The following is a 26,948-nucleotide window of genomic DNA, read 5'->3' as shown; positions in this document are numbered from 1 at the left end:
ATTTTCTTTTCAAAAGGCTACAAAGAAATTTACGAAGTAAAAGGTTTCCAGCACTAGGAAAGACAAAGTAAAGAGGTGTTACTTACTTAAAATTCACATTCTTTGCTCCGGACAATATTTGTACCGCCTGTCGCTTAGAACCATGAGTTGCAGACGAACCTGTAAACGAATGTTACATACGAAAAACATTAAAATTGTTCGATTTGCTTACTATGTTAGCTGTGAAAAATAACTTAGGTAAGTGCTAGCCTGTGAATATGCAGGGGTGGGTGGACGGAGGCGTTCAGTTTCCCGATAATGTTGCGGGCATTAATTTACTCAATGAACACTCACTTTATTAAGGTGTGGAAATTAACGTTAAAGAAATATGTAATCTGAATTTGCAGTTATCGGTGACACATGTTTGTTCCTTTAAAACTCTATATCTAAAGAAAGAAGTGGCCGCCCACTCCAGGCTCCCGCAAGTTCTTTCCTTTTCAGTGTGGGAATTAACTCCTATATTCGTTTTTATCCCCCCTTTAAACGAAGAACTTTTATTTCTTAGCCTGCAAATTCAAATGGCATTGTCGCCTCAGGTGTGACAATTGTCACCTTAGACATCAGTTCATTGAAAGCTAAACTCAAGTTGTCCCGGCCTGATATGTTTTTTCTTCAGCCAGTCTACTCAATTTTGAGAATTTTATATGCAAAATGGACTTGTTAAAATCAAGTCTACACAGAGACCATCAACATACCAACAGGATTCTGTCCTCCACCGTTGTTTCCATGCGTTTGCGCGTCGTGATACGGCTGGAAAAAGAGGTGCGATCATTAAGCTACCAACAATCAAAGATTTTTTTAGAGCAAACATTGAACCAAGCGAAATAGAAAAGAAAATGCCAGCTGCAATAGCGGGGATGCCAACGGTGTGCAACTTCTTACCAGCAGCAATATCCAGAAGCCATGCACAAGTGTTGTGTGTTTGAATTTCGTACAAGCTTTATTGTGACAGTCTGTCTGTCTGTCTGTCTGTCTGTCTGTCTATCTGTATCTCCGTCAGCAGTAGCAGAAGAGAGGCACCTGACCCTCCAGGAGTATTCTTTTGTATCCGATATTTGTTATATTTGTTGCAACTGTGGGAGGAATAAACCAGTGCCCACATACATGTATTGAACGGCACACTCCAAACCCAAAGTTCAAGGGGTAAATGGGTGGGAGGGGAGGGGAGGGGAACTCCTTACCACCAACCTGAAGCTGAGTCTGAGCTGAACAGACTGTTCCTAGCAATGCACAAATGTCTGTTGTTCTAAATACAGTGTTTTCTTTGTGCCTTTTCATATTTCCTTGTTTTCCCTAAATGGAGGCGCTGGAAGGGGGAATATACAGGGGTTTCAGGTTGCTGGACGCTCGCTCCCTCTTCCTCCCCATTCAGCGCATTCCAGCGGCTTGTCTCGCGGACATTGAATCTGCCAAATTTCTTTGAACTTAATTCTGCAACATTTTAGAAATGCGACTTTTGAACTGGGCCTATGAAGCGCTTTCGAGCCACAAAGATGGTTCACTCATTTCTTGTGTAAAAGTAAGGATATTCAGTTTTTGTACCGTCTGACTGTCGTGATGTGCCGTCTGTTAAGTGTAGGCGTCAATGTCTTAGTTCGGCTTGTCCAAGTGTCTCACACCGTCTTACATCTTCCAACAATCGGATGAGTGCAGTGTTCACAACAGTCAACGTTTTAGTTCGGACTCATGTCCGCGGGTCCACGGGTCCATATGTCTCATATCTTCCCAGAGGGGTGACTGTTTGTTCCGTCTGTCTGTCTGCCATGAGTGGTCAGTCTCTGTGTTAAGTCCCTGTTCAGTTTAACAGCCTCTTTTTCAAGGCTGTCCGTCTTGTTCCATCTGTCAGTTAAAATAATCAGTGTCTGTGTTGAGAATGTACCAGTTTTGTCCTGCGTTTAAAACTAGTATCATGGTATTTCCTGTTTTATCTTGTTTTAAAATTGTCTGCAAATCAGTCAATGTCCTAAATCATGTCTTGGCGTCTCTCAATGTGATCTTGTACATTAACAACTTCCTTCAATCTATATTTTGTATTGTGAATAGATTTGCACCCTCCGTTATGACAGTGTGATAGCAGTCCTAGGTCTAGTTTAGCAAAGTAACTTGTCCTTATTTCACACTTCTGCCTTCGTTTTTCGGTATTCTGTATGACGTAGCGTTCAGTTAAGTCACCGTTACTTACGATAGAGTCAGTCAGGTCGTTCCCGCTGGCCATGCTGTGATGATTTGCTGTGAAGGAATAAATTGACAGGTAGGTAAGTACCAACAACTGTTACTAATAGGTTTGGAGGCAGGGGAAGGGAAAGAATGAAGGTTCAGTTATCTATTTAAAATACTTTATGGGACTTGAACGCGTTAACTTTACCTGTGTTAAAATTCGACTGAAAAAATCTTTATCTTTAGCTATTTGAGTTCACTTAGTCTCATTTTAAAGTCGAGGCAAACTAATAGCAGACAGTCAATCACTGCCCTTCCTTTCGGCGGGAAAATCGCGAGTGAGCACCTCCATATCTTCCGTGCGCAAAAATCGATTTTCCATTTCTTTCTTTCCCAAGTTTAAAATAATATTTTACAGTTAGGACCTTGTGCTGGTAAGTATAAATAAGTTTTGTTAACACTACTTCCGTTTTTTTCCATTTAAAAACACAATAATATCGCTATTAACTTATATGCAGAAATTTTGAGGTGCAAGATGCAGAATGCTTCTCTCTCCGAGTTTGAAACCCGCCATGTTGAACTGGGAAAAACATGCGCAAATAGTCTACAGGAAAACCGACGATTGAGGCAAACTTATAAAGCTTAAGAGCTTAAGTTTTTTTCTAGGTCCATACAAAAACTATTTCAAACTGTGACCAAGTTACTTTTTTCTCAAATGTGGGGACTCTTTGGCTTCGCTTCGCCCGATTCTCCTCTATCCTCTCCCTCTGGCCCTATATAGCGCTTGCCAATATTACACTGAATATTAAAATCGGCATTTCGAAGTTTTAAAAAGCTTACATTTCCCTGCAAGAACCATTGAACCATTTAAAAATACCAAGAAACTTTGATTCACTTCATTTATAATTCCCTGGAATACATTTTTAAAACGTTTTACACCGCAGCAAATTGATTGCCACCACGGCAATAAAAATTGTTGGCAAAAATTTCTGTCACAGTCACGGCAGCGGCTGGCACATTTGGTGATAAAGCTTATTGCCAATCATCTCAACAAGCATACAGCTGTTTCAACAAAGGTTGTCCAAAAAAAGCGTAAAAGCGTACGCGACAATGCCGAAAATGCCTGGGAAATACCCAATAAATTTCAATAAAAGCTCGGAATCCATATTGCCCGCCATCTCAAGTATCCGCTGTACGGTCGAGGCATTATGGATTCTGAGCTTTTATTGAAATTTATTGGGTATTTCCCAGACTACCTTTTGGCATTGTCGCGTGCGCTTTTACGCTTTTTTTGGACAACCTTTGTTGAAACAGCTGTATACATTATTGCCAATGAGTAGCTGGCTTTACAAACTTAAATCCTGTTTTGACTTGAAAACATACCATCATCCTCTACTGTCAATGGACTAGTACACGTGGGACTCATTGGACTTAGGCTGCCGGACGAACTTCGCCTCATTGGACTTCCATTAATACTCTGTCTATCAATAGGGCTACATGTCCTCTGCCCAACAGGGCTCCCAGTGCCTTGTCCTATGGTTCCAATGGGGCTTGGTGTTCTTTGGCCAAGGGGGCTACCAGTTCTATGGCTCATTTGACTATGAGATTTGCCTAAATGACTTTGTACTTGACCTAGGAAAATCAGATGTTGTTAATGTGAGAGGTGTATAGCAAACTTGAAATGGTATGCTCAAATAGTGATAGAATGTGACCTAATGTTGTAAATAAATAAATTATTCCCCCATACATTGTTGAAATATATTTCAGTTGTTCTACCATTGTGATAAAGTACATAATCATATATCACATGACAGAAATTCATAGTCCATAACCAAGAAAGTGCCAAGTATACAGTAGGTTTCTGGTGTGTTTGATTTTAATAACAATTATTATTTGAGCTGCTGGTTTCTGTGTAGCATGACACAAAGGTTCAATTTCACCAAAACAAAACTAAAATTAGTGAGGATATAAATTAAATTAGTAAATGGAATTTAAAGGTAAATTATAATAACAATATTCCAATGTCCATTACCTGTACTCATGCTGTTGATATACGTGTAGCTGTCTGAGCCAGGCATAGATCCAGAGCAACTTACAAGATAAGCACTGGGAACATTATTTGCTAAAGAAGCCACTGTCACAGGTGGTCCTAGTCCGGGGGGAGGGGGTGGGTTTGTTGGGTATGTTGTAGCACAGTTTATGAGTGGGTGCATGGGTGATGTGGTAAAGCCACCCATCATGTTTGAAATGGTAGGTGATGTTGGAGATATAGCACTTGTCAACCATGGATGTGAGTTGCTAACTGTTGGATCCACTGGACTTAAAATAGGACTGGTGTGACCATTTACAGAAACAAAACGAGGTGGTGAGGAGCTTAGATTGAGCATGCTGAAGTAGTCTCTTGGGAGTTCTTCTGGTGAAGGGATGCGTTGATCATGATTAGCCAAGGCTGTTGCTGAAAATGTTGATGGAGCAGTAAGGTTTTCATTGCTGTCAAGTCCAAGGATTTCATGTCTTGCAAGATACATGTTTTCAACATTTTTCTCAGCACTTTTTACAATGACAGACTGCAAAGCAAATTTCCAAGGTTACAACTTGAAAACAACTTAGATAATCAAGAAAATCATTGCAGCACTTTATGGAACAGCAAAACAAATCATAACAATGGTGAAAACCAAAAGAACTGTTAACAAACGCCACAGAGGTAAATTAGTATTTGTGGTTTTCATAAAAGTCAATGCGCGACTTTGATGGAGGTATACTTGTATATCCATACATACAACAGCAACTTTGTCCCAAGATAAAGGGTTTATTATTGAGAACAGTAGAGAGACAACGTAAGAAAACAGCAAGAAAGAATTATACAGTGACAAAACAATAATAATTATTAGCCTTATAAATCAACTTGTCTCTTTTGGATGACCATTTATCAAAGACACTTGAAACATTGTGTCTGTTTCCCTATAGTAACAACAGTGGAACTCTTCTGAGCTCTAAAACCATTGAACTTAACACAACATAGTGCATAAATGCACCAATAATGGCCCACTGATTAACTAAGGCAGAATTGTTCTGCGCAATGTGCAGTTCCAGAAAAAAATCCATACCCACCCCATGGAAGGTCATCAGAAATTCCTAGGAGGTGGGGTGTCTTTTTAAGTCAAAATTTTAGAAGCAAAGTATGAAGCTAAACTGGAATTTCCTGGGGGGATGGGGGGTGCAAAACAAAAAACCATCCTTGGGGGGAGTATGCATATTTTCTGGAACTGAACAATCCTTATTGACTTATAAAAATCGATAGCAGACAATTACACACAAGAAGATTTCATCTTCTTACTTACCTTACTAGGTTGTTTGGGTTTTGGTTTTACACTCACAAAAACATCATACATTTCCATTATTTTGTTTAGTTTTGCTGAAAGTGAAACAAAAAAACAAGGCACAGGTGAATAATGTAAACACATTTGGCACAAAACAGTCTAGTTTCTCATAAATCTCATACAATGTAGCATTATTCCTCTATGCAAAATACATTAATCACTGTACCTTGGAACATGAAAAATAAATATGATACCTAAAAAGTTCTATACTAAGAACTGCATCTTGTTTTCCTCTATTACGACAAGCTGGAACAGGCTAAGATTGTAATCTAATATTTAAATATAATACCAGGGGAAAACACAGAAGACAAAAACAATATATGCTGGTCCTTTAGCAGAAATTCTTACTGTTATCTACATCTCCATCCTCCTCTCGTAGGTCAAACATCAGTACAAGGGGAAGACAATCCTGAAACAATATATACCAGTGGTTAAAATGACTGTCATGGTACAAATAGCATCAAAGCAAAGAAGAGAGCTTCTTTTTTACAATCGGCACAAATAAAGACATTCACAAGTTTCTCTTAGGTGAGTTTCTCATATAGCTTCTCAAGCCTGTCTTGTCTACCCCTTAAAAATAGAGATGTCTTTTCCCATTTTACATGTATTTTAGAAGGTAAACCAGTGTACATATATTTTTTCATAATTCAACAGTCAATGGCACAATAATATTTAACAATAACTATTCTCTGAACGTGTGCTGGATGTGCGATGATGGATAGCTAACACATCATCCCATGGGTGGAATAGTTGTCTTACAAAAAAAGACAAGAAATATTGCTAGATCTTGCTGATTTCATTTTGCAAGAATAACCAGAAGGCGATTTAATGACTTCTATTTCTAGAGCATGGTGTAATGGCTGATTAATCCTATGCTATCTTAGCCAATCGAAACTGGGGAACTACATTTGTCAATGATCTAAAGTTAAATAATAATCTTTTATTACATTTCCTCTAGATAGTGAAGTCTGATTTCTACAAAACATCACAATCTTGCTAAATTGGGCATGGGGGATTTATTTCTGAACACATTGTCAACTTGTTATTTAAAATTTAAAAATTTCATGCCAACCTTGATTTGTGCTATTCATCAAGCCTTTCTCCATACAACAAGCATAAAAAAGACATTCAACATTGTGATCTTTGGGCTGTGGCTCATTTAATTTACCTTGCCGGGGTGAAAGAGGGAGTGTTTGTCTAGTTATTTACTTACAATGAGCTGTGCTCTTGCATGAATAACTGATTCAACTGTTCCTGTGATAAAAACTGTGCCTTTTCTTTGTGTTCCATTAGGATCAGGAAATGAAATACTAAAAAAGAAATATTGACAAATTAAACTTCTATATTCCACCTTATTTAAATGTTACCATAATTATGTGCAGTACTAAGTCGTCAGTGTGAAATGTTGCCCCCCAAAAAACTATTAAAATTACAAATAATAAAAAATTATTTTTGCGTAGATTACAAATATGGAATGAAGACTTAATGATACTACAGGAAGGGATTTGGTTTTACTTCTAAAAATAAAATTACAAATTCAAGGGATAAAATACAAAGATATAGCTTTAGGTACTGATTCGTTAGAGAAAAAGAAGGCCCCAATATCTGGATGTTTCTTTTAGGCTGACCCAATTGCCTGTTCCGAAGTTCACAAAGGGACTGGGCCGTAGTTTATACGTCAAAAAAATATGAAGAAATGAACCCCATCACCAGAAAGATCACATAAAAATTAAGTATACCAAAACTGGTTATGTTTTATTGCAAAGGTCACCCAAATTCCTTACAAATATCTCTAATTTTGAGCTGGCATCCCCCAAATCCATAGTCTCTAATTTTTCTGATTTTGGAAAGCCTTCTACATGTTTGCAATCAAAGGACAGAACCTCAAACTTAATAAACTGACTAATTTTAATGTGATCTTTCTTGTGATGGACTGATTAAATGAAAATTTAAAAACTCATCCCCAGTCTCCATTAGAACTTTGGAACAAGCAATTTAATGAAATTTCGGCAACTCACTTTGCTCCAGTCCTCTGTATGATTTGCTTGATGTTTATTCCATTTCTCCCAATGATAAATAAGTGATGTTGAGGTGCAATGTCTATCTGCATATTTACTGGGACTGATGACTGATGACAAACATAAAATACATTATTTTTTATAATAAGTGTTTTTTAAACTTAAAAAATGAGTTGCTTTATGAGACAGTGATAAGTGTAAGCTTACAACCTTGACCTCATATGCTACAGCTCTTAAATTTATCTAGTCCACATGAGCATACTGTAAATTGTATCAAATATCGTTATGTCTGTGCATCAAAACTAGGAAAAATTATACAAATAATAAATTATTAATCATAACTCTGTTGCACACTAAAAGTTGTTGTTCTGAGCATACAAAAAAAAATTAAAATATATATAGAAAATAAAAAATCAAATTGACATCTTCACACCATCATGTAATATCCTCTATTTATGCACTGTATATGTAATTCAAAGTCACTTCAGTACTGTGTAAATATTACTTTATAAAAGTTGGTGCTGTAATCTTACATGTGCTTTTTTACTTTTTCTGTTAATGTATGCCCTTATTTCTCGAACCGCATTGTTTTATTAGGTTCTCTATTTGCAGGTTCACGAAGGTTAACCATTTAAAAAGCATTTAATTTTTTTTAATTGTTATTCAAAGGTATACTTACAGCTATTTTAGCTGTGAAATGTTCCACTAGATGAGAAATGGCATCCTGAGAATAATGTGCAAAAGATTTCACTGGTTAAGAATTCTGGAAAAGTATGATAACTGGATGTTTGTGATCCCAGCACTTATGCTAGCTTTAAAAACCTTACCCATATATCTATACCTTGGTTTATTCTTTAACCTGTGAAAATGTCCACACCCCACTACCACCCCCCTCTCTCCGCCATCATGGAAGGAATTTTAAGTTAGACCCTCCTCCCTCCAATCTCCAAATCAACTTTATTTCCTTTAGGATGCCCCCTCCCCCTTCCCCTCCCCATCATCCCCTAGAATTTCTTTAACCTGTGAAAATGTCCACACCCCACTACCACCCCCCTCTCTCCGCCATCACGGAAGGAATTTTAAGTTAGACCCTCCTCCCTCCCATCTCCAAATCAACTTTATTTCCTTTAGGATGCCCCCTCCCCCTTCCCCTCCCCATCATCCCCCTAGAATTTCTTTAACCTGTGAAAATGTCCACACCCCACTACCACCCCCCTCTCTCCGCCATCATAGAAGGAATTTTAAGTTAGACCCTCCTTCCTCCCATCTCCAAATCAACTTTATTTCCTTTAGGATGCCCCCTCCCCCTTCCTCTCCCCATACCCCTAGAATTTCCAACCCCTCTGTTTAAGGTATGGATATTTACTGGAACTACATACATGTATACAATATCACTAATTATTAGTGATTTGAGATGTGCCAAGAAATTAATCATAAATTTGCTACAGAACCTGTTATGCAAAATAATGATCACCTAACAAATTTTGAATTGTATAAATTTCTTAGATGTAACACAATGGGAGGAAAAGGAACAAACCTTGATACCACCAACATGCTGCTGTGAGCCTCTGATGATTGCTGTCTGGCTACCAGCTCTTGGTCTCTGGAGTAAAATATTACATAAAAGAAGATTAATGGGTAAATTAAACCATCATGTCCTTGTATCACAAGAGGACCTGAAAGAGGTTTCAAATTTGTTATGTATATTACAAGTGAAAACATTTCACATCTCAGGTTGTTATGATGTACCACATTATTCGTTGTTTCTTCAATAAACAAAAATCAATTTAAAGATCTCGGCAATTTTCCACTGATTTCTGTAAGCTATCTAAAGATTTCCGAAATTTTCAGAAAATTATCAGGTCATATGGGTTTTTCTCATGGTTAACTTTCCTGTATTCCCTTAAGAGTGAGCAAGTGACCAAAGATTTCTGCGTGACAACTGCACAAGAACAATTTTCAATTCCTTCATTGAACAAAAATATTCTTTAGTTAGTTAAAATGTTGTTATTGACTTCTTCACAGTGGAGGTACTGCAGTATACCAGTATTTCTCTTGGTTGGAGATCAATCTTTCATTATTTTTATGGCACTAGTGTAATTTAATTATAACTGGATGCTAACCTGTTTAAAAGATATTGTGACATTGCAGGTTTGTGCTATCTGCTGGATAGCTGGTGAACTGGCATCTGAGGGTAATCGTCCACTCAGCGGTAATTCAAATGTCAGAACCAAGGGCAGCAAATCCTGATATAAAAAGGAACAGTTACCAAACGTAAGTCCATACAGGCCACAATTTATTTTAAAATCAAATTAACAATCACTGAAGCAAAGTGAAACTGTACACACCGCTTGCATACAATGAATTTGAAGAATAAAAATACTGGGTAATTTCGTTTCCCCTCCCAGTATGGCTAAATATAACAACCACACGAAGCAAAAGGACAAAATTAGTCTCTTTTGAATTGAAGGAAGGAGCAATTTTAAAAACCACCACGTACATAAGGCCAAGTGGGCAATTAAACTGTGTGGCTTAAAGTCAAATACTGATCTAAGCAAGAATAAAAATGTTGTCACCCTTATCTGCTGCCGAGCACTTTCCACTCCTAAGGGTTGACCAGCAATTGAAACCTGCAAGCAAAAGGCATTATTAATATATACATATATTTTTTTCAGACTTTGAATGAAAATTAGAGTACCAACCATAATTAAATTGTTTGCTGTCCCTAGTCAGAAACCTAAATAATTTATCCAAAATCAACAAGAGTCAGTTCAATTTAACAGGTCTTCATACCTGATTGCTCTTTTCATTTGTTGCTCCTCTGTTTGAGTCAGGAAAGTGAATGTGACATCCAGTGTCCTGCATAACTATAACAAAAGAACATAATTACCAGATGTTGTTTGGTATACCATTAAATAGTGAACTGTCTCTGCAGAGGGCTATAGTCATTAAGCTTTGAAGAACAGCTCAATGAGGTACATAGCTAGTAATAAACTTAACCCTTTGAGCCCTAACAGTGATTAGCATCAAAATTCTCCTTGTAATATCAATGCTTATTCAACCCCTGAGGTCATGAGAATTAAGGATATGATCATCCTAAGTGAATTTCTTGTCACTTTATAACTTCTCCCCAGTACTTTCATAAGAAAAATAAGGGGCCAAGATACAAGAATTTGTTCTTTGATATTAGACATTAAAGGGTTAAGTAAGTCAACAAATCTTGTAGTCTTTTAGCCATTTTTTAATCCAAGTGGCCAGCTGCTATCTTCATTGTAGTTTCTAGGTTTCTAGCCATGTATAACAGTATGTTGGCAGCTACTTATTGGCAGCCCTGCACTTTCTTAGGAATTTGGTGGAGGACAAATGGCCCCTGCTGTTTAGGCAGATTATGTATTTCTTGATGCCACAAAAGGTAGTTAGTTGGTTCGAAGCTTTTGCCTGATAACAGCTGACATGCCCACCACGGAAACTACCATTTCACCACATTGACCCTGGCCTCCTGAAATTTGTGCTCTTAGGAACTTTTGTAAGACTTTACAAATCATACCCCCCCGCTTCTCCCCCTCTTCTCTCCCACCCCCCCCCCCCCAAAAAAAAAAAAAAACAGTTGGAGAACTATTACTAGCTGGTGCCTACCTCGCTTGATGTTTCCTCCTCCTTTTCCAATTATATGTGAATGATCAGTATGTGATACATCCATTTTTAGTGTCACTCTACTTGACTGAGAAATGAAGTAAACCAAAATTGCCTTCAGTTGAAAAATAATTATTAATATTAAGCCAAAATCTATGCCCGTATGCCTAAACCCAACAACGCAGAGACAATAGTGCTTATATAGATAAAGTGGAATCCATAATTTTTTAGGTTTTACTAGCTCATCATCAGGTCTTTACTTTATATCATGTTATTGTGGAGTAGAAGTCAATTTAACTAGTACCCTTCTATTGAAGATCAGGGCCTGGTTGTTTGAAAGCCAATTAACGCTAATCCACAATTAAAAGTCAACCGAGGTTTTCAGCTCGCTCATTAAAAATGTTTCTAAAAATTATCTAATTTTAAGCCAATGGTAAAGAAAAACCAAAGTCAAAACTGAAGCACAGAAATTTTTTTTAAAAATCTTTATTGTTTAGTAAATAATTGAACTCGAATCCAAATTCTCATTAATCCAGGATTAGCTTAATCAGGCTTTGAGCAACTGGGCCCAGCCCTCTGTGGTAAATGCCCTATTAGACCATTACATTTTGTACAATCAGGGTATATTCTAGAGCTAAAGCATTAAATAGGAAATTCAGTGGCTTTCACAGAGTGGCTCTCACATCCACTATTTCCAGGTCAAATTGGCATTTGGAAATGTTGGTTTTTGTGGAGGGAGGAAAACTGGAGTACTCAGAGAAAACCCCTCAGAGCCGGGGAGAGAACCAACAACAAACGCAACCCATATGTGGCATAAACACCAGGAATCAAACCTGGGCCACATCGGTGGGAGGCAAGTGCCCTCACCACTGCACCTTTAAATACCACTGACTAGCTTAACAACATAGACCAGTTAATCCACATGGTCAGAGTATTTTGGCGACTACACCTAGCCTGGGCCAAGCAGATGCTTTGCTAACATTCCAGTGTACTTTGGCTGTGTGGTATGTATTTAACTTTGTGCTTCAAGTGTAAGACACAAATTGTTCTCGTTTGCATTAAGTTGCTCTTCATTATTCTCCACTGTTTATATGCCCTATGATAAGAGCTTCATTCAGTAGGACTTATAGCTGAGGTACAAGGACTGCTGGCCATGGGATCAGTGCACTTTCAAGGGGCCATTGTAAGTGGCTGGTTGTCTTTACCCTGGATTTCTCAAGCACCCAATTAACACTTTATAGGAATGTATTTATCACAGTATTGTACATTACTGTGCCTTTCAATAACATAGAGACTCTAACTAACAATTTGAGTGTTTTATCTCTGTCAATCATAATTAAGGTGACAACTAGCTGACCGCAAAAATGCAGAAACTGACAGAGTGGATCAAAATCTGCCAATCACAGCACACTAACTTGACCTTTTGACCACATTGACCTAAACATTTTTGTTTTCTTGAAGGTCCACTACAGTGATTGACAGCAGTGAAATGGTTGGTTGAATCTTGAACTTCAGAGTCTGCATGTTATTGAAACACAGAGTAATCATAATTTACTCTGACTTGTTTTCCTTGCTCTCATTATACCTTTGTATCCAAAACAGCCATGACTTTTTCCTTTGCTTGTCTTACAGACTCAGGTAGGCCTGCTACCTTAATATGAGGATCTGCAAAACAAAAGGAAAAGGTGGTGGATTTAATTTGTTAAGTTGTAGCAAGCAACTGAATTTAAAGGCAGCAGCCATTTTATTGGTTGCTGATAAATTGGACAGTAAGAACAGGTACATGTAACTGGCAATTAGTACATTCTTGTCCTGTCTGACTTGCTTTACACAAAAACATTTATAATATTGCATAATTTAATAAGTGCTTAAGTCCTGTTCCTCATCTTTGTCCACACACTTACAGTGTAGGTGTGTCAAATTCCCCAATGCTAATCATACATGAGCAAAATTCAGACAAATCAGTCAATGTAAAGATATAAACACAAGGTGAAAATAATGGTATTTATCTCAAGGGCTAACAAGATCTTAACTGTTAATAAATATGTTGTTAATATAGCACAGATGCCAAAGCCAGGGGCTTATATCAATATGGCACAGGTGGTCAGGTAAATCTGTTTACTCAGCAATAATTGTGAGCATAAATTTAGACTCCAGATAAGAAGCCACGAAAGCTGCCCAAACATATCTCTTTATTCACAATGGTAGCTTGACCATTACTTGACAGCTCCAAAGAAGAGCTGGCATGCATTGGTGATGCAATTTCTTTACAACACTGTATTAAATCCAGAAAGAGGCTGTTACATGTGTATAGACTGAATTTTTAATGGATAGCTATAATTATCATCACCTTTACTTCAATAACAAAATGCATCGAATGACAAAGGGTTCTGCAATAAGTCAACAGGGAAGCAAAAACGGGCTACGGAAAAAATGATATTACTGTTGACCAAATTTGTACAAGAAAATATCAAACATCATGTTTCACTGTCTGTACGCATGCATGCCTATCTGTAGCCTGTGCATTTACAAAGTACTGTTTTCCTGAAATTTAATACAGACATACAGTTCCTGATATTTTTCACAGTAAAAAAAATCATTTCTGGCCAGGGTTATGTTCATACAGTTACCCAATTAAAAGCAAAGGGAACTTCCCTAGGAAGACCATTGGTCATTTAATTGTCAGTCATCAGTGAGCAATAAAATAGATTGAAATCAGCAGAAAATAAATATTTTTAGAATGTTTCCTTTCACAATATTGCCTCAACCAAGTAAGGTTTGCTATGACTTGTTTGTGATTGGTTGATGAAATTGTTATAGCTTGCAATATGTAGGATAAAAGAACTGGGAACGAATTCTCATGATATGCATTTAAGTGATAATACATGTTTACACTAGTGTCAGGAAACCAGCAAAATTCAAACTCATTCAGTAAATTATTTTTCATAAATCAACATTGTGTTTAAGTTATTTCATTTACAACAATTCAGGATATATACTAATCAACCCACCACCTTAGATAATATCTCCCACTGAACTTCCGCTTATGAAGGTCACTTTACAATGTCATTTGAAAGGAAGCAATTACCAAGACAATAAGTCTAGTCTCTCACAATATATGTGCTTCAAAACATGATTGTTGTCAAATTGTGCACTACCTCTGGAGCAAAAGACTTTCTTATTGCCAATCTCTGTGGCCTATCATTTCAAACAACTGAAAACAAAAACATTTCTCAGATGGAATGTGAGAGACAACTGAAAGAGGAAGTTTTGAAGTAGTTTAAGCTTAAATTATTGCATGTTGTTGCCTAATACTTCCCTACTTGCTATATTGTAAAATTTATTTTTAAACGAGTATGACATGTTTCTCAACAAATGTTAAACCGTGTATCATGCACACAATGTGACTCGCACTGAACACAACGTAGTCTAAAATAAACCACAAAACATGCTCTTACTAGTTTCATCAATCTTTTGAAAACCCATTTTTGTTGCACTTCGAACACCATTTTGAATGGTTTACAAACCCAACAAAGAGAAATTCAGTAATGTACATCTAATCTCATGTCGAACATGAAATGAACATTTGGCACGTGCCTAGTCACTTTCCGAACGCTGATAAAATATCGTCGAACGACGCAATAACGTCCATTGTTTACTACCTCCGCATAAATCATATTAAACTTAAATCAAATAATCCACACAACACGATTTCACCAGAGAATTTACAAATAAACGGCCAAGTACCGATTGTCTAATATTCGTGCTTTTGGACCAATTTGAAAACAATTTAATACCGTGGTGTGAACGTTCGTTAATGTTCACCTAAAAAAACACGCGAGATAAAAGCGTAGTTGATTTCTCTTTCCGCCAAATTTCGCTTGCTGTCGTATTGCTTCGAGACATAAGGGGTTATTACGTCCGTGCTGGAAAATGTAAGCAGCAAAAGCTTGCTCATGCGAAGAGCACAAGGTGATTAGCGTGCGTGACTCGCTCCAGCGAGCGTGTCGTCTCGTTAAAATTTTCCCGGTTGGAACATTCCTCGTTGAATGGATTTACAAAGAAACTGGCGAGGATAATTCAGTTTCACCATCCGCACGCTTATTAACTTGAGTGAATAAAAATTTTTACAGATGCAATGGTTTATGCTCGTTCAAAAAAGTAAACATGTATTATTCAAAGATAAACACGGGTGACTTGCTCCTCCAAAACAAAATCGAGAGCGTCGACGATTGCAAAATAAAATTTCGCAGAGCGTGTCATTACCGGCAAAGATATCGGCAGAAACATATTTCGGCTGTATCAGTCACAAAGTTTAATTAATTGCCGTAGACATGTTAGAATACAATAGCAGAAAAAGTTTGAAATTAAACAATGTTGGAACACAACCAAATAATATTACGCTCCGATTGATGGCCGTAGCCATGGAAAAGAAAATGCAAAACAGACACATACAAAAATAAAACCAGAGGGTAATTCTTCTTACGTTAAAGTTTGGATCGGCGAAATCGAAAGTGATCATATATATGAACTGCCCGCAGTAGAAGTAGAAATCAGTTTTTATTTCAAACTTGTCGGAAATGCTTGTGTGTTGGGGTCAAAACGCAGTCGAGAAGGGAACAAGATTTACGTCTCGCATCGCCAAATTCACAAATCGCCCCAAGAAACAGCTATTCGAAACAAAATAGCTGTAATCACTTTGCTTATAAACAGGAAGAAAGGCTCCAGACAAAGGAAATTAACCACAAAAGAAATTATTCTTGAAACACAAAAGCAGTCGCTACTATCATTATCAGCAAAACAAGGCTCTATGCGTGCTAAAGGAACTGCCAATTTGAGTCTCGGTGAATTTTCCAACTTGCGAAAATTATTAAGGTACTTAATGATGGCGAATTTTGTTGCAGTTTATAGTTAAATAAAATCACTGTGGAACAGCGGGGTAAGCAGTCAAACGAATCAAAACAACCCCAGTCCACACTTCAATCTCATAATACTTTGATTATCTGACCCGTGCTAAAAAAATACACTACCCTGCCAACCAAGCGCAAAGACTACTCCAATCTTCAACGGACGAGCGTTTCAGGGCCAGTGAAAAGACAATAACACTGTGCACGGGCTCACCTTTCTTTGATTTGGCTCCGATCTTGAGTTTCGAGGGCCACGTTATGGTGGTCGCCGTTTCTTCCATAATCTACGAAAGCACACCATCGCAAAACAATTTATTAAAACCCAGCAGCAATTATCTCAAGAATTAAATGATAATTTGACCTCCTCTCACCTTCTGGAAGAACTCCTCTCCCGTCTGCCCACATCCCTCTACGGCAGCTAGAAATCGCAAACATAGATGTCAATGCATAAATCTCAAATGATTAGCTAAGCAAAATGCATCAAGAGTAAATAAAAATTCGCTCGATCGAGTCTCGGCCGCGACTGACCTTGTAGCATTTGTTCCAGTTTACGGCGATCCACGCGAAATCTTTCCTCTACAAAGTTAGGGTCCCGCTCTTCGTTAATATCATCGGCGAGTAAATCTCCCTCGTCCTCGCAGAACTCAAGGCCTGTCGCCATCTTCATGATCACGACCTGCCAGGCCAGAATAAGTGAGCGGGTCTAACTTCGGTCTGCATCGTATTGCGGTGTACGGTATCCTCTTTGACCAATCACGTGTTTGAAGGTGACGTCAGACACGCCCTATTTAACACCAAAGTATCAATTAGGCAAGGAAAAGCGACCAGCCAATCGTAACGCCTCGCAATCGAAAAATCACTGTTTGATTGGTTCTCAGTGAGTTGCCGTTACAACTTAATTGACATGATTAGGAACCTGTGACAATCAATACGCCGAGTACAAAAGGATCCGAGGAAACCCCTCTTCCTTTTCTTTCTTCCTAACCGACGCATAAAATTTGCCTATAATTTGCCGCACAACATCTTTTTGTTTTGGGTTAATTTAGCCCATTGTAAAATATTTATTAGTTGTACTCGGTTCAATGGACTCCCGCTTGGCTGATCACGCGAAAAAACCAATGAGTCCGTTCGAAACAAAAGCAGCCAAACAACGCCGGATATTTCAAAGCACTTTTCCCAAATATTTAACTCACTGCTTTGCTAAGAGGCGTCGATATGGGTCACAGAACAATTCCTTCATGTTCCGTATCGGTATTTGTTGTTTGATTTACTATTCAGTGCTTCTCAGCATCTAATATAGAGCTCTCAAATCCGCAGTATTAAGTCATACTTGTGGTTAAAATAGTAAGCGAACAGATCATTTTGGGAGTTGATCTTCACTATCATGAAAGTTCAAAATCCTCTGACCTAGTACTACACCAAATCAGTTAAAACAGTACTTTGCCTGTTGAGGCTAAACGTTTTATCGCCTCTTCAGTTCCTCTTATATCTATTGCTGAGTCAGTTTATCGATACAGTAGTGATTTTTGTCAAGCGCGCGTTATTATAGTTCACCCATGTTATCTGTTCATTCCGGCCCTCCTCAAGACAAGACCTTCTCTTGATCGCCTGTAACCCCCTGAAAATACGAACACTTGGACTGTATGGTTCACTTGAGTTTTGCATTCAATTTTTGTATGTAAATACACCATTACCGCTTACAAAAATAACTCTTTGTTCCGCATAAGAAAAAAATTCAAATGAAACCACTCACTTCTTTTCGACATCTAGTTGATAATCCTTTAACAGATATACGTGAAAATTTTTTATTAATCAGGCTTTACATATAAAGCGATATTAGATTTCCTTAGTGATTTCAATTACTAGTGAGCAAACTAATTAACTCCGTCAATTTTCCTCCCCCAAATCCTCTTGGTATTCCGGGGCTTGTAGTTTCATTTCGCTCCCGTCAACAAAATATATTTTTTTAGACGTTTCTAGTATTGCGGGGTAGCAACTGAATCAAATCAGTGACCTTTCTTTCCATCTCTCTTGTGAAGCGGACGGTTAGGGTGGCTTGCCTTCTTTCACAGCAACTATGGACGTGAAGCGACCCGTTTAAGCAAACAAGTTTCTATTCGCGTTCTCTACATTCCAGATCGCTTAGTTCAATTACAGGAATGAATATTTATACAACAGCAACTGGTCATAACTTCTCTGAGCCGCTGCACACCTCTGCACATGAATGCTCTCGCTCACTTTCGCTCCACTGAACGCGGGAAACTGATGAAATCAGTTTTCAAGTTACTGGCCCGGTCATCCTTACCGTGCTCTTACTTATACATTCACTAGTTTGAAAAGGAATTCACTGAACTTCGAAGGACAGAGCGAACTGACCGGCCGTTGTGCAGAAAAAAGCAAGTTAGTGGAAATGAACCGCATCGAAGGCGAGCAGAGAATAATTTTTTTAAATAAAGGAGGTCAATTGTTTTGAGAAACGCATTAAACTGGAGTCGTGATTCGTCAGAATGATCAATCAGCGCTAAATAACATGCTTAGTTTGAACTTTCAGTCAGTTCAAGGCAGGGTCTGTGTTATTTCCTGTCAAGAATAGGAAAGGAGAATGTGTTAATGGCCTTGTAATGTCCAGCTTTGTTCATCAAGAGTCAGAATAGTCAATTAGTGCTAAAAAGATATATCACTACTGACCTACAGCCTTTTGACCTCCTAAAGTGAATAGCCAATGGTACTGCAACTTCGGAGCCTGTTCATGCATGGTGAAATCGAAAACTGGCCTCTGGTGTCAGGCTATAAGTGTAAAATATTGAGCAGTACCTCCTGCATTGCCATCAGGGACTGAGACAACAAAAGGAGAGAAATTGGATTTTTTTTTTAATTTGTAACGGACAAGGGAAAGTTTCAGAGTTGCAAATTCTTGTTGACAGATTTTTGGCCTTAGACAAGTTTATTTTGGTCGTATAAATAGGAAAACCTGCCAAAAAATTTTCCGTAAGACAAGTGTCTTTGCTGGAAAGAAAATGTATTCGTAAATAAGTGACTAACTGAAGTTAGTAATATTGCACATAATAGATGAGCTAAACTTTTGGTAATCCCTAAAAGTAACTTACAAATTGCTGAGTAATTGTTTGGTATTTTTAGAGTACATCCTATTGTTGACAACCAGGGGACTTTAACGCATCAGATCCGTAGCCTGCGTAGCAGGCGTATTCGGGGGAGGGGGAGGGGGAGCGAGAAAAAGTGAGAGAAAAAAAAGACTAGTTCCCCTTTTTCTCAATTTTTTTTGTCGGTCCCACCCAGTCCCCCTCCCCCTCCACTCCCCTCGGCCCTGCTACCCACGAACGATCCTCAACGATTGGTGCCCGGTTACATATTGCCGCCGGCAGACTGGCCACTGGATTGTCTCTCCTCTAGCCTGCGAGCAAGCTCTCTTGAGGGTGGGGGGCGGGAGGGGGAAAGTCTTTCCCCCTCCCGCCCCCCACCCCCAAGAGAGCTTGCTCGCAGGCTAAGGTAATTGTTTTGACTGCTCGCGCTCACTCTGATATAGAGGACCGAACTGAAAGAAACCGAAAGTCTGTCTGTTTTTATTAATAAAACTTTGGTTTGTCGCAAGAGGTGTTAAAATATAAGTGAGTTGGGATAAGACTAGACTCTTGATAACCTGAATTTTGCCAATTAAAGTTAAACGTTGATATTCCCAACAGCTCAGAATATTTGTTATCTTGTCCACCTTTTCTGTATAATTCATATTTAAAGTGACAGCTGGGTCAGTAGAAATCCATACTCCAAGAACTTTGGTTTTAATCTCGGGCCATTTAAAATTCTTTTCGGGGGAGAGTTTTTCTTTCTTACCCTTCATTGACCCGATCCATAGAGCTTCAGTTTTCTTGTCATTAAGTTTGAGTCCAGAAGATTTACCGAAGTTATTAATTGTATCAAGGGCCGCGGATAAGGAATCTTGGTTACCGTTAAGGATCAGGGTTGTGTCGTCCGCGTACTGGCTTAATTTTATTTCTGTATTATTCACGGTGATTCCTTTAATGTTAGTATTAGCTCTGATAGCTTTTCCTAGGACTTCAACTGAAAGTATGAAAAGGTATGGCGACAAAGGTTTTCTAAACCTTTTAAGATTATACTTTCCCGGAGCCTTACAATGCACTTCAGTCAGCTTGACTTGACCTTCAGCTTGGTAAATTGCGAAACAAACGTACCTACGTTTGCTTCTTTCTATATTCTAGGACACGTTCTAACCGGCAAAGTAGAGGAAGGTGCTCTGAATGCCTAATAAAGCCCCTTGGGAACAGAAATTAATGATCAAACAGCAGGAGCTTAGCTCCTGTCAAACAGTTATTAGATGTACTGATAAACATTTTAAAAGTCCGATAGAGGATGGAAATTCGATTTATTTAGTGTCTGTTCAAGTTATCTTTTTTTACCTTCCTTTTTTTATGTTTTTCACGTTTGCTTCTTTTTATCCGTTTGTTTGTTTGACTTATCTAAGAGGTCACACAGACCTGACAATTTGTAAACAAGTATCACAGCCAACTAACAGAAGACTAAATTAAATTCTAGGACACGTTGTAACCGGCAAAGTAGAGTAAGGTTCTCTGAATGCCTATTAAAGTCCCTTGGGAACAGAAATTAATGACCATTCAGTTTTGCGGAAGTATAGTCTGACATTGTAGGAAATAGCATTATTGTTCCAGTGATCACGTTCAAAATTTGACCCTTGACTTTTCTAAGAGGATAATTTGGATAGAAATCGAAAAACAACAGTACCACAAAGAATTGCTAAATCTCAACACTTGAATGTAAGGATCAGGATTTCCTAATTATTCCTAAAAGATAAAACTACTCAAAGAAACAAAATGCTTGGCGGAAAGTTTTACCCAGCTGGTATTAAGAGACTTGAGAGCCCACATAGACCTGACAGTTCGTATAACAAAACAAGAATGGCGCCTATAATTCAAGCTTAGGACATCAGGATTCACAAGACAAATTCCAATTCGATCTGGAGAGTGTCCCTATACTGTATAGCACATTTGATCATCTCGTCATGGAATTTCGCACCATACAGTGTTACAAATTAGAGTCGTTTAGATTCTATTACGAGTAAAACTGCAAGTTTTTCCAATAGACAAAGAGTGCGCACGAGTGAATCAGTGTCATTTCGGCGGGAAAATTAATTACTACGAGTTTTTGTGAGAACATGGTACAAGCGAAAAGAAGTCCTCCAAACGTAGGTGATATTGTCTGTTTTGAATCAGGAAAGGGACAAGCTATCGTCATTCAAAACAACTGCGTCAAGTTCGTCGCTCACAGAGAGTAAAATGAAGATTCTTAGGATATATGTATCTCTCCCAGCTCTCCTTAGCGCTTCGCTAAAAACTTGAAGGCAAATCCCGTATTCGTAGTTCGTACAGTCGTACTAGATTTTAAGAAAAAAATGACTCCGAGTTCATATCTCTTCCTAACACTTAATGATTATATCCACATGAACTCATATGACCTATATGTTGAAATGATGTAAAAATAGTAAATGACACAGGCATACTAGGGAAAAAATCCGACTGCTCCTATCAGGATTTGAACCTAAGACCTTCCGATTACTAGTTCTCTGAAATACAGGAGACTCGTGGGAGCTAAGGCCATTAAACTAGGTTCATGGGACAAACATCCATGATACTGCTAGGATCATTGAAATACCAATGTGTGGCCTGTATGCGCATCCGAACTAATCGAAAGGTCTTAGGTTTGACTCCAAATAGGCGCGCGCCGGGGTGCGCCATCTTTTCTGTCTCCTTTTCTCATTCCTTTTCTGATTCTTTTTTCTCCGTTTTTTTCTGCAAAAACCTCTGTGGGGGAGGGATACCTTGCAATAAAAATATGTTACGTTTATATTATCTTCAGTATGACGCGGCTACTCTATTGACACGGGAGGAATGAGGGAAACAAAATTAAGGTCCTAGTTGCTTCTAATCCGTTAAATATGAAATGTATGGATCATCGCCAGTGAGTGCCGGAGCAGTTGCAATTACTTTTCTGGCGTTATGCATGGCGATGATAAGCAACAATGTCGTAAGTAGAAATTACTAAATGAACATTCAAAAAAGTACATAACACCATATCGGGGTTCGTCATCGACGTCAGTATTAGGACACAGAGGACCATATTGCTGAGTAAACGTTTGGGAATCAGCCAGTCCACATTTCGGGGAGCACTATGAGCGCGAATCGTGATTTACCGGCTGGCAGCAGGCGATAGCAAAATTGTTTCCCGGGTAAGGCAAAAAGGGAAGGAAAGAATACACAGATTTTTCACCAGCAAACAACCTACCGGATACGTACCTGGATGTGCTTATGCTTAAAAGTGAGTGCACGAAGAACAGGCCAGGAGGATGGAAAATATGGATAATTCAAGAGATGTCCGGTGCATATAGCAAATAAGGAAAATTATTTTGGTAAAAGGCACGTACAGTTGTAATCTGATATCATAATGTCATTTATGGTGTTTACCTCCACAACAAACTCGTACTTAATTATATAATGACTATAGGTTGACGCAAGTCAAAACATTACTGTGAATCGATATGAATGATTTGGAAGAAAAGACCATCTGCTAATATTTTGATAGTTTTCATTTATTTGAGTATTTTACACTGAACAACACCAACAACTTCCGAGCTACCGACGTACTAATATCGCTTGTTGATGTTGCCCCGGCTGTTTAAAGAGCGGATAACTCTATCCAGCGGATAAGTTGCTAATCAGGCAGCGGATAAAATGTACTGCAAGAAAAACTTTTGGCGAGTTTTTCACACAATCCCATACTTAAATTAAACAAACGCTTCTGCTTTATACACAAATTATAAGGCTATAGGGCAATTCTCTTTGAACAACCGGGGGCGCTGACCCCGGGGGGGGGGGGGCACTTGACCCATGTTTGGGTGAAGGGGTGCCGCTGGGGGTTTGAAACCCTGACCCTGTTCAGGACGAAAGCAACCTTAAATACCTACCCTGTGTAGGACAATGTCCTCAATTTTAAGACCCTATTTAGGACAGAGGACAACATCTAGCTCTTGTGTTACACAAGTGTTTATTGGCACTAGTAATAACATTTAAAGGCCCACTGTCACTTACCGGACGTGATGTTCCACGCATTGAAACTCGAATACCAATTACAACAGATAAAATAATACACTTCTTAGAAGTGATGGCGAAAAATGCCGAAATTTCGCATTAACAGCAGTGAACCTTAAGTGGAAACTCAATTGACGTGAAGCATTGTTCACTAAAATAAATGCAGACTAACGTCTCTGATTTCGGATTGCCAAATACTCGACGACAGTCTTGCAACCATACCCTGTCTAGGACGGGTCCGGGACAGACTCGCTTGAAATTATATACCCTGTTCAGGACAGAGGGGCCAAAAACCTTACCCTATCCAGCGGCACGTCTCCGTATAGCCCATATAGGGGAGTACCCCCCCCCCCCCCGGGGCGTTGACCCTCATCAGTAGTTATTGTCAAATGAATTTATTGTACTCGTACTATCCATTTTTAAATAACAACGCGTTTAATAATTATTTGTGGCCGTTCATTCCTCCTCCTTCAAACAAAGGGACGGAAACTCCCTCGCTCTGTTTATTTACTCAACTCCAGTTCTCGCCGCTTTGCTTTTCCGAAACTTGTTTACTTTGAGCCGGTTACCCATTCATGGATAATAATCGCCAGTCACGTTCGTTCTCGATGCTTGTCCCAGGGGTGAGATAATAAGCCAGTTTCCAATTCTACGGCCAGGACCAAGGTTTAACTTGCTTTTTATGTCCCTAAACCAGTTAATTTCTAACTTCTGGTTATTGTTGAATGCAGTAATGTAATAGCCAAAGTTTTAGCTGAATACAGTGCAATTAGTTATAATTATTTCTGGGAGATCATCCCCAGAAGCCAAGAAAGGGTCAGGTGCATGCCTTTCATCCTCGCAAAGTCCATCGAGCCATGGACCGGACTCTCAGATATCAATATGGTAGTGGACGTGCTCTCTCAAATACTAGCTTCATCTCTGAAATTCCCCGGCCAATATAATTAACTGAGAGGACCAAAGAATGTCGTGTAGATATAGATTAACCAATTTCACATCACATTTTGACGGAAAGGAAAGCCAAAACGTCATCATACACGGCCGGGATTTCATGCAGGGAGCAAATCCGGGAGAAATGTTCGCAGCAAGTGGAGAACCATCAAAAAAATCGAGAAAGGGTGGGAGTCGTGTAGGCCAGTTAACCTCAGCTTGCTCCCTATCAAACCGGTCCAACAGGCGATTTTATTCATACTCACACTCAGAATATGAGGTTTGTACTAGGTGCGAATCTCACTGTCGGTAGCAGGGGCATGCGAGGCCAAGAAACGGGGCTAAAGAAAGTGCCCGGCTTCAGATTATGTGATGGTCAACTATGTATGGCCTTTTTTTTCTAGTCCTTTAAAGCCCGCCGCACACGTGAGGAAAGAGCTGAGCAAAATGCCTCGCGAGGCAGATAGCTCAGCCGTTTCCTCTCGTGTGCGGCGGGCTTTAGCCTGTGAACATCCGCCCCCTCCCCTCAAAAAATCGGGAAGAGAGTCTCTCTTCCCGATATTTTGAGGGGAGGGGGCGGATGGCGGGCTTTAGTGCTATAAAACCGTCTCTTTCTGGAGTTTGGAATCACAGAGTAATAAGGGAGTCAGTCTTGGTTTTGCCGACTGAATCGCGCTGGAGTAAAACTGAACAAAAATACAAAAATGGACTCCTAGTGAATAAACGATTCGTTCTGATTGCGGATTCGAGAGACAGTTGCCCGCTAACGTCTCCCAGCCTTTCCATGCACCGCCACGATGTCGGTAACGCCCGCAGCGTCGGTACCAAGGTGTTGTATTTGCATCCATGCACCCGGCCTGATACCTTTTTGCGCTCCAAAAAAAGTAACGGGATCGGAGCGGGTGAATTCCGTGCGCATTTTTTTCACCCGCAAGAAATGCCCGGTACGCAGGCAACACATCTCGGTCTTTTTTGAGACTTATATCCCTTCTAGAAACGAGAACTGAGATGTTTTTCTCTAAGGAAACGAAAACAGCAAACCTATATTGTCTAGCAGAAAGAATATTGGGACACACTACACAACGCTCCTACGCAACGGTTATCCGGCTGTTGCATGGTGCAATCTGTCTTTACTCTTTATAAGGATTATCTAGGATGTGAATAGTATGCCGGAGGTTATCCTTCTTGTACGTGAATCTATCCATGTTAAACTAATTAAATACTGCGGTCAGTCACAAAAGAAAAAAATCCACACGACTAACAAAATATCCGGTTTTCCTGACTTTCAGATGCCATCCGGCGTATTAAGATATAGGACACCGAAAACACGTAATGTCCGTGTTGTAGAACAGTTGATTTTTAGTAATATTATAAACAGCTTATCACTGTCATATAGGCAGGCAACTCTTTTAGATTAACAGTTTGGTATCAATAAAACGACCCACAAAAGACCAGTTTTCAAAAACAGAACTGATATAATTTTCAAGTGAACGATTGAGGGAATGACAGGATATGCTAGCTAGAACGTGTGGGAAGTTTTGGAGCGGATTGGAGAGAATTATCTTGATTACCATCACTCTTCCTCGAGAGCTGACTTGGAAAATTTCCAGTATTTTTCACACGGTTCTTTCAAATCCTCTTTAGTGTAGAAAATACGCTAAACAAACTTGATACAAATAAAAAATTTCTGTTATTTCGGTTTCCGTTTTCGCTTTTCCGATTCCGGTCACGTATTCATGCCTCAAAAAATACCAAAAAGGAAAGCGTCTCAACAAGTCATTCGATGAGGCTTATTCTCTGTTTACACTGAAGATTACATAGAACCAAACATGTGGCAAGCTTCAGAACGGAAACTTAAACGTGAAATCCTTTTGGCGTACGAATATAACCCACGATTACGTAAACGCAACAACCTTCTGGTCGCGCACTCGCTTTTCACATGCGCAGTACTGGTTGGTTAATTTTTTTATTTAACACTTTAGTGACTTTTAACACTTTATTACTGAACAGTACAAACATTGCATCAAATACAATACACTAAACTAATTTATACGTACAAGGGCTGAATAATTGAATTACACATGCACAAGGGCTAAAATAATTGGGACGGTGTCTACTAATAAAGAAGCGGTATTTTGCGCGATTTATGACTATGCGGGAAAAGCAGATCTTTAATAGCAAGGGCTATTGAAATCCAAAAGAAAATTAGGGATATAATCGCGCATTTTTCAGAGATAATTAAACAACAATAATTTAAAAAAAGCAGTAAAATACAAAGCAATGTGTGGCGTTTTTTTTTTTTTTTCATGTCGAAGCTTTGTTATCTCTGAAAAATGCACGGTGACCCCCAATTTTATTTTGGAAACCAAGAGCATTTGCTCAGTTCTGCTTTCTCCGCATGGTTTTAAACCGCGCAAAAATATCTCTGTATTAGTAGGTACCACCCATAGGAAACCCGAGCATCTCGAGATGCGCAGAACGAATGCGCAGCAAAATAAAGGAGTGGTGAAAACAGGACCCACCAAACCAGAAAATAGCTGGTGGTGCCGGTGGTCTCTACCTGCGCTCCCTTTTCTGCTCTAAACCTAAGAAGGTGGTGTCTTTATTGTATAGCCATCCTTCTACCCAGCAGCAAAAAAATGGCAATGAGATTCAAACCTCACTTTTTCTCGCTGATAGAGCAATGCTGACTCTTCAGTGCTGGCTGAATATTTCTGTCAACATTCCCTGGATGCTAGCATCAATCTC

The 26,948-nt window shown here is 39.0% G+C and overlaps 1 protein-coding gene across 2 annotated transcripts in view; it reads right to left on the bottom strand.

Moving 5' to 3' along the window:
• The window catches only part of LOC146464079 (protein bicaudal C homolog 1-like), a 35,259-nt gene extending 12,607 nt beyond the window's left edge, over positions 1-22,652 (bottom strand). The window contains exons 1-20 of one of the 2 annotated variants that reach the window (XM_085130173.1): positions 22,479-22,652; positions 16,663-16,918; positions 16,506-16,552; positions 16,349-16,418; positions 12,813-12,892; positions 11,231-11,315; positions 10,388-10,461; positions 10,171-10,224; positions 9,718-9,840; positions 9,132-9,197; positions 8,274-8,318; positions 7,595-7,704; positions 6,790-6,886; positions 5,925-5,985; positions 5,538-5,611; positions 4,229-4,763; positions 3,580-3,828; positions 2,222-2,268; positions 735-789; positions 87-159 (exon numbers count right to left, since the gene is read on the bottom strand). In XM_085130173.1, coding sequence (XP_084986299.1) covers positions 87-159; positions 735-789; positions 2,222-2,268; positions 3,580-3,828; positions 4,229-4,763; positions 5,538-5,611; positions 5,925-5,985; positions 6,790-6,886; positions 7,595-7,704; positions 8,274-8,318; positions 9,132-9,197; positions 9,718-9,840; positions 10,171-10,224; positions 10,388-10,461; positions 11,231-11,315; positions 12,813-12,892; positions 16,349-16,418; positions 16,506-16,552; positions 16,663-16,801 — 2,084 coding nt within the window. In that variant the 5' untranslated portion in view covers positions 16,802-16,918; positions 22,479-22,652. Of the gene's footprint in view, positions 1-86; positions 160-734; positions 790-2,221; positions 2,269-3,579; positions 3,829-4,228; positions 4,764-5,537; positions 5,612-5,924; positions 5,986-6,789; positions 6,887-7,594; positions 7,705-8,273; positions 8,319-9,131; positions 9,198-9,717; positions 9,841-10,170; positions 10,225-10,387; positions 10,462-11,230; positions 11,316-12,812; positions 12,893-16,348; positions 16,419-16,505; positions 16,553-16,662; positions 19,231-22,478 lie in introns of those variants that run through there. The other variant, XM_085130172.1, reaches the window with a different exon arrangement.
• Between the last annotated feature and the right edge of the window lie 4,296 nt (positions 22,653-26,948).

Source organism: Pavona decussata, unplaced genomic scaffold (assembly GCF_977016875.1).
Source record: "Pavona decussata unplaced genomic scaffold, jaPavDecu1.1 SCAFFOLD_169, whole genome shotgun sequence".
NCBI classification, from domain to species: domain Eukaryota; kingdom Metazoa; phylum Cnidaria; class Anthozoa; order Scleractinia; family Agariciidae; genus Pavona; species Pavona decussata.
The sequence above is the reverse complement of the archived record's forward strand: the minus strand, read 5'-3'. Positions and strand labels throughout refer to the sequence as shown.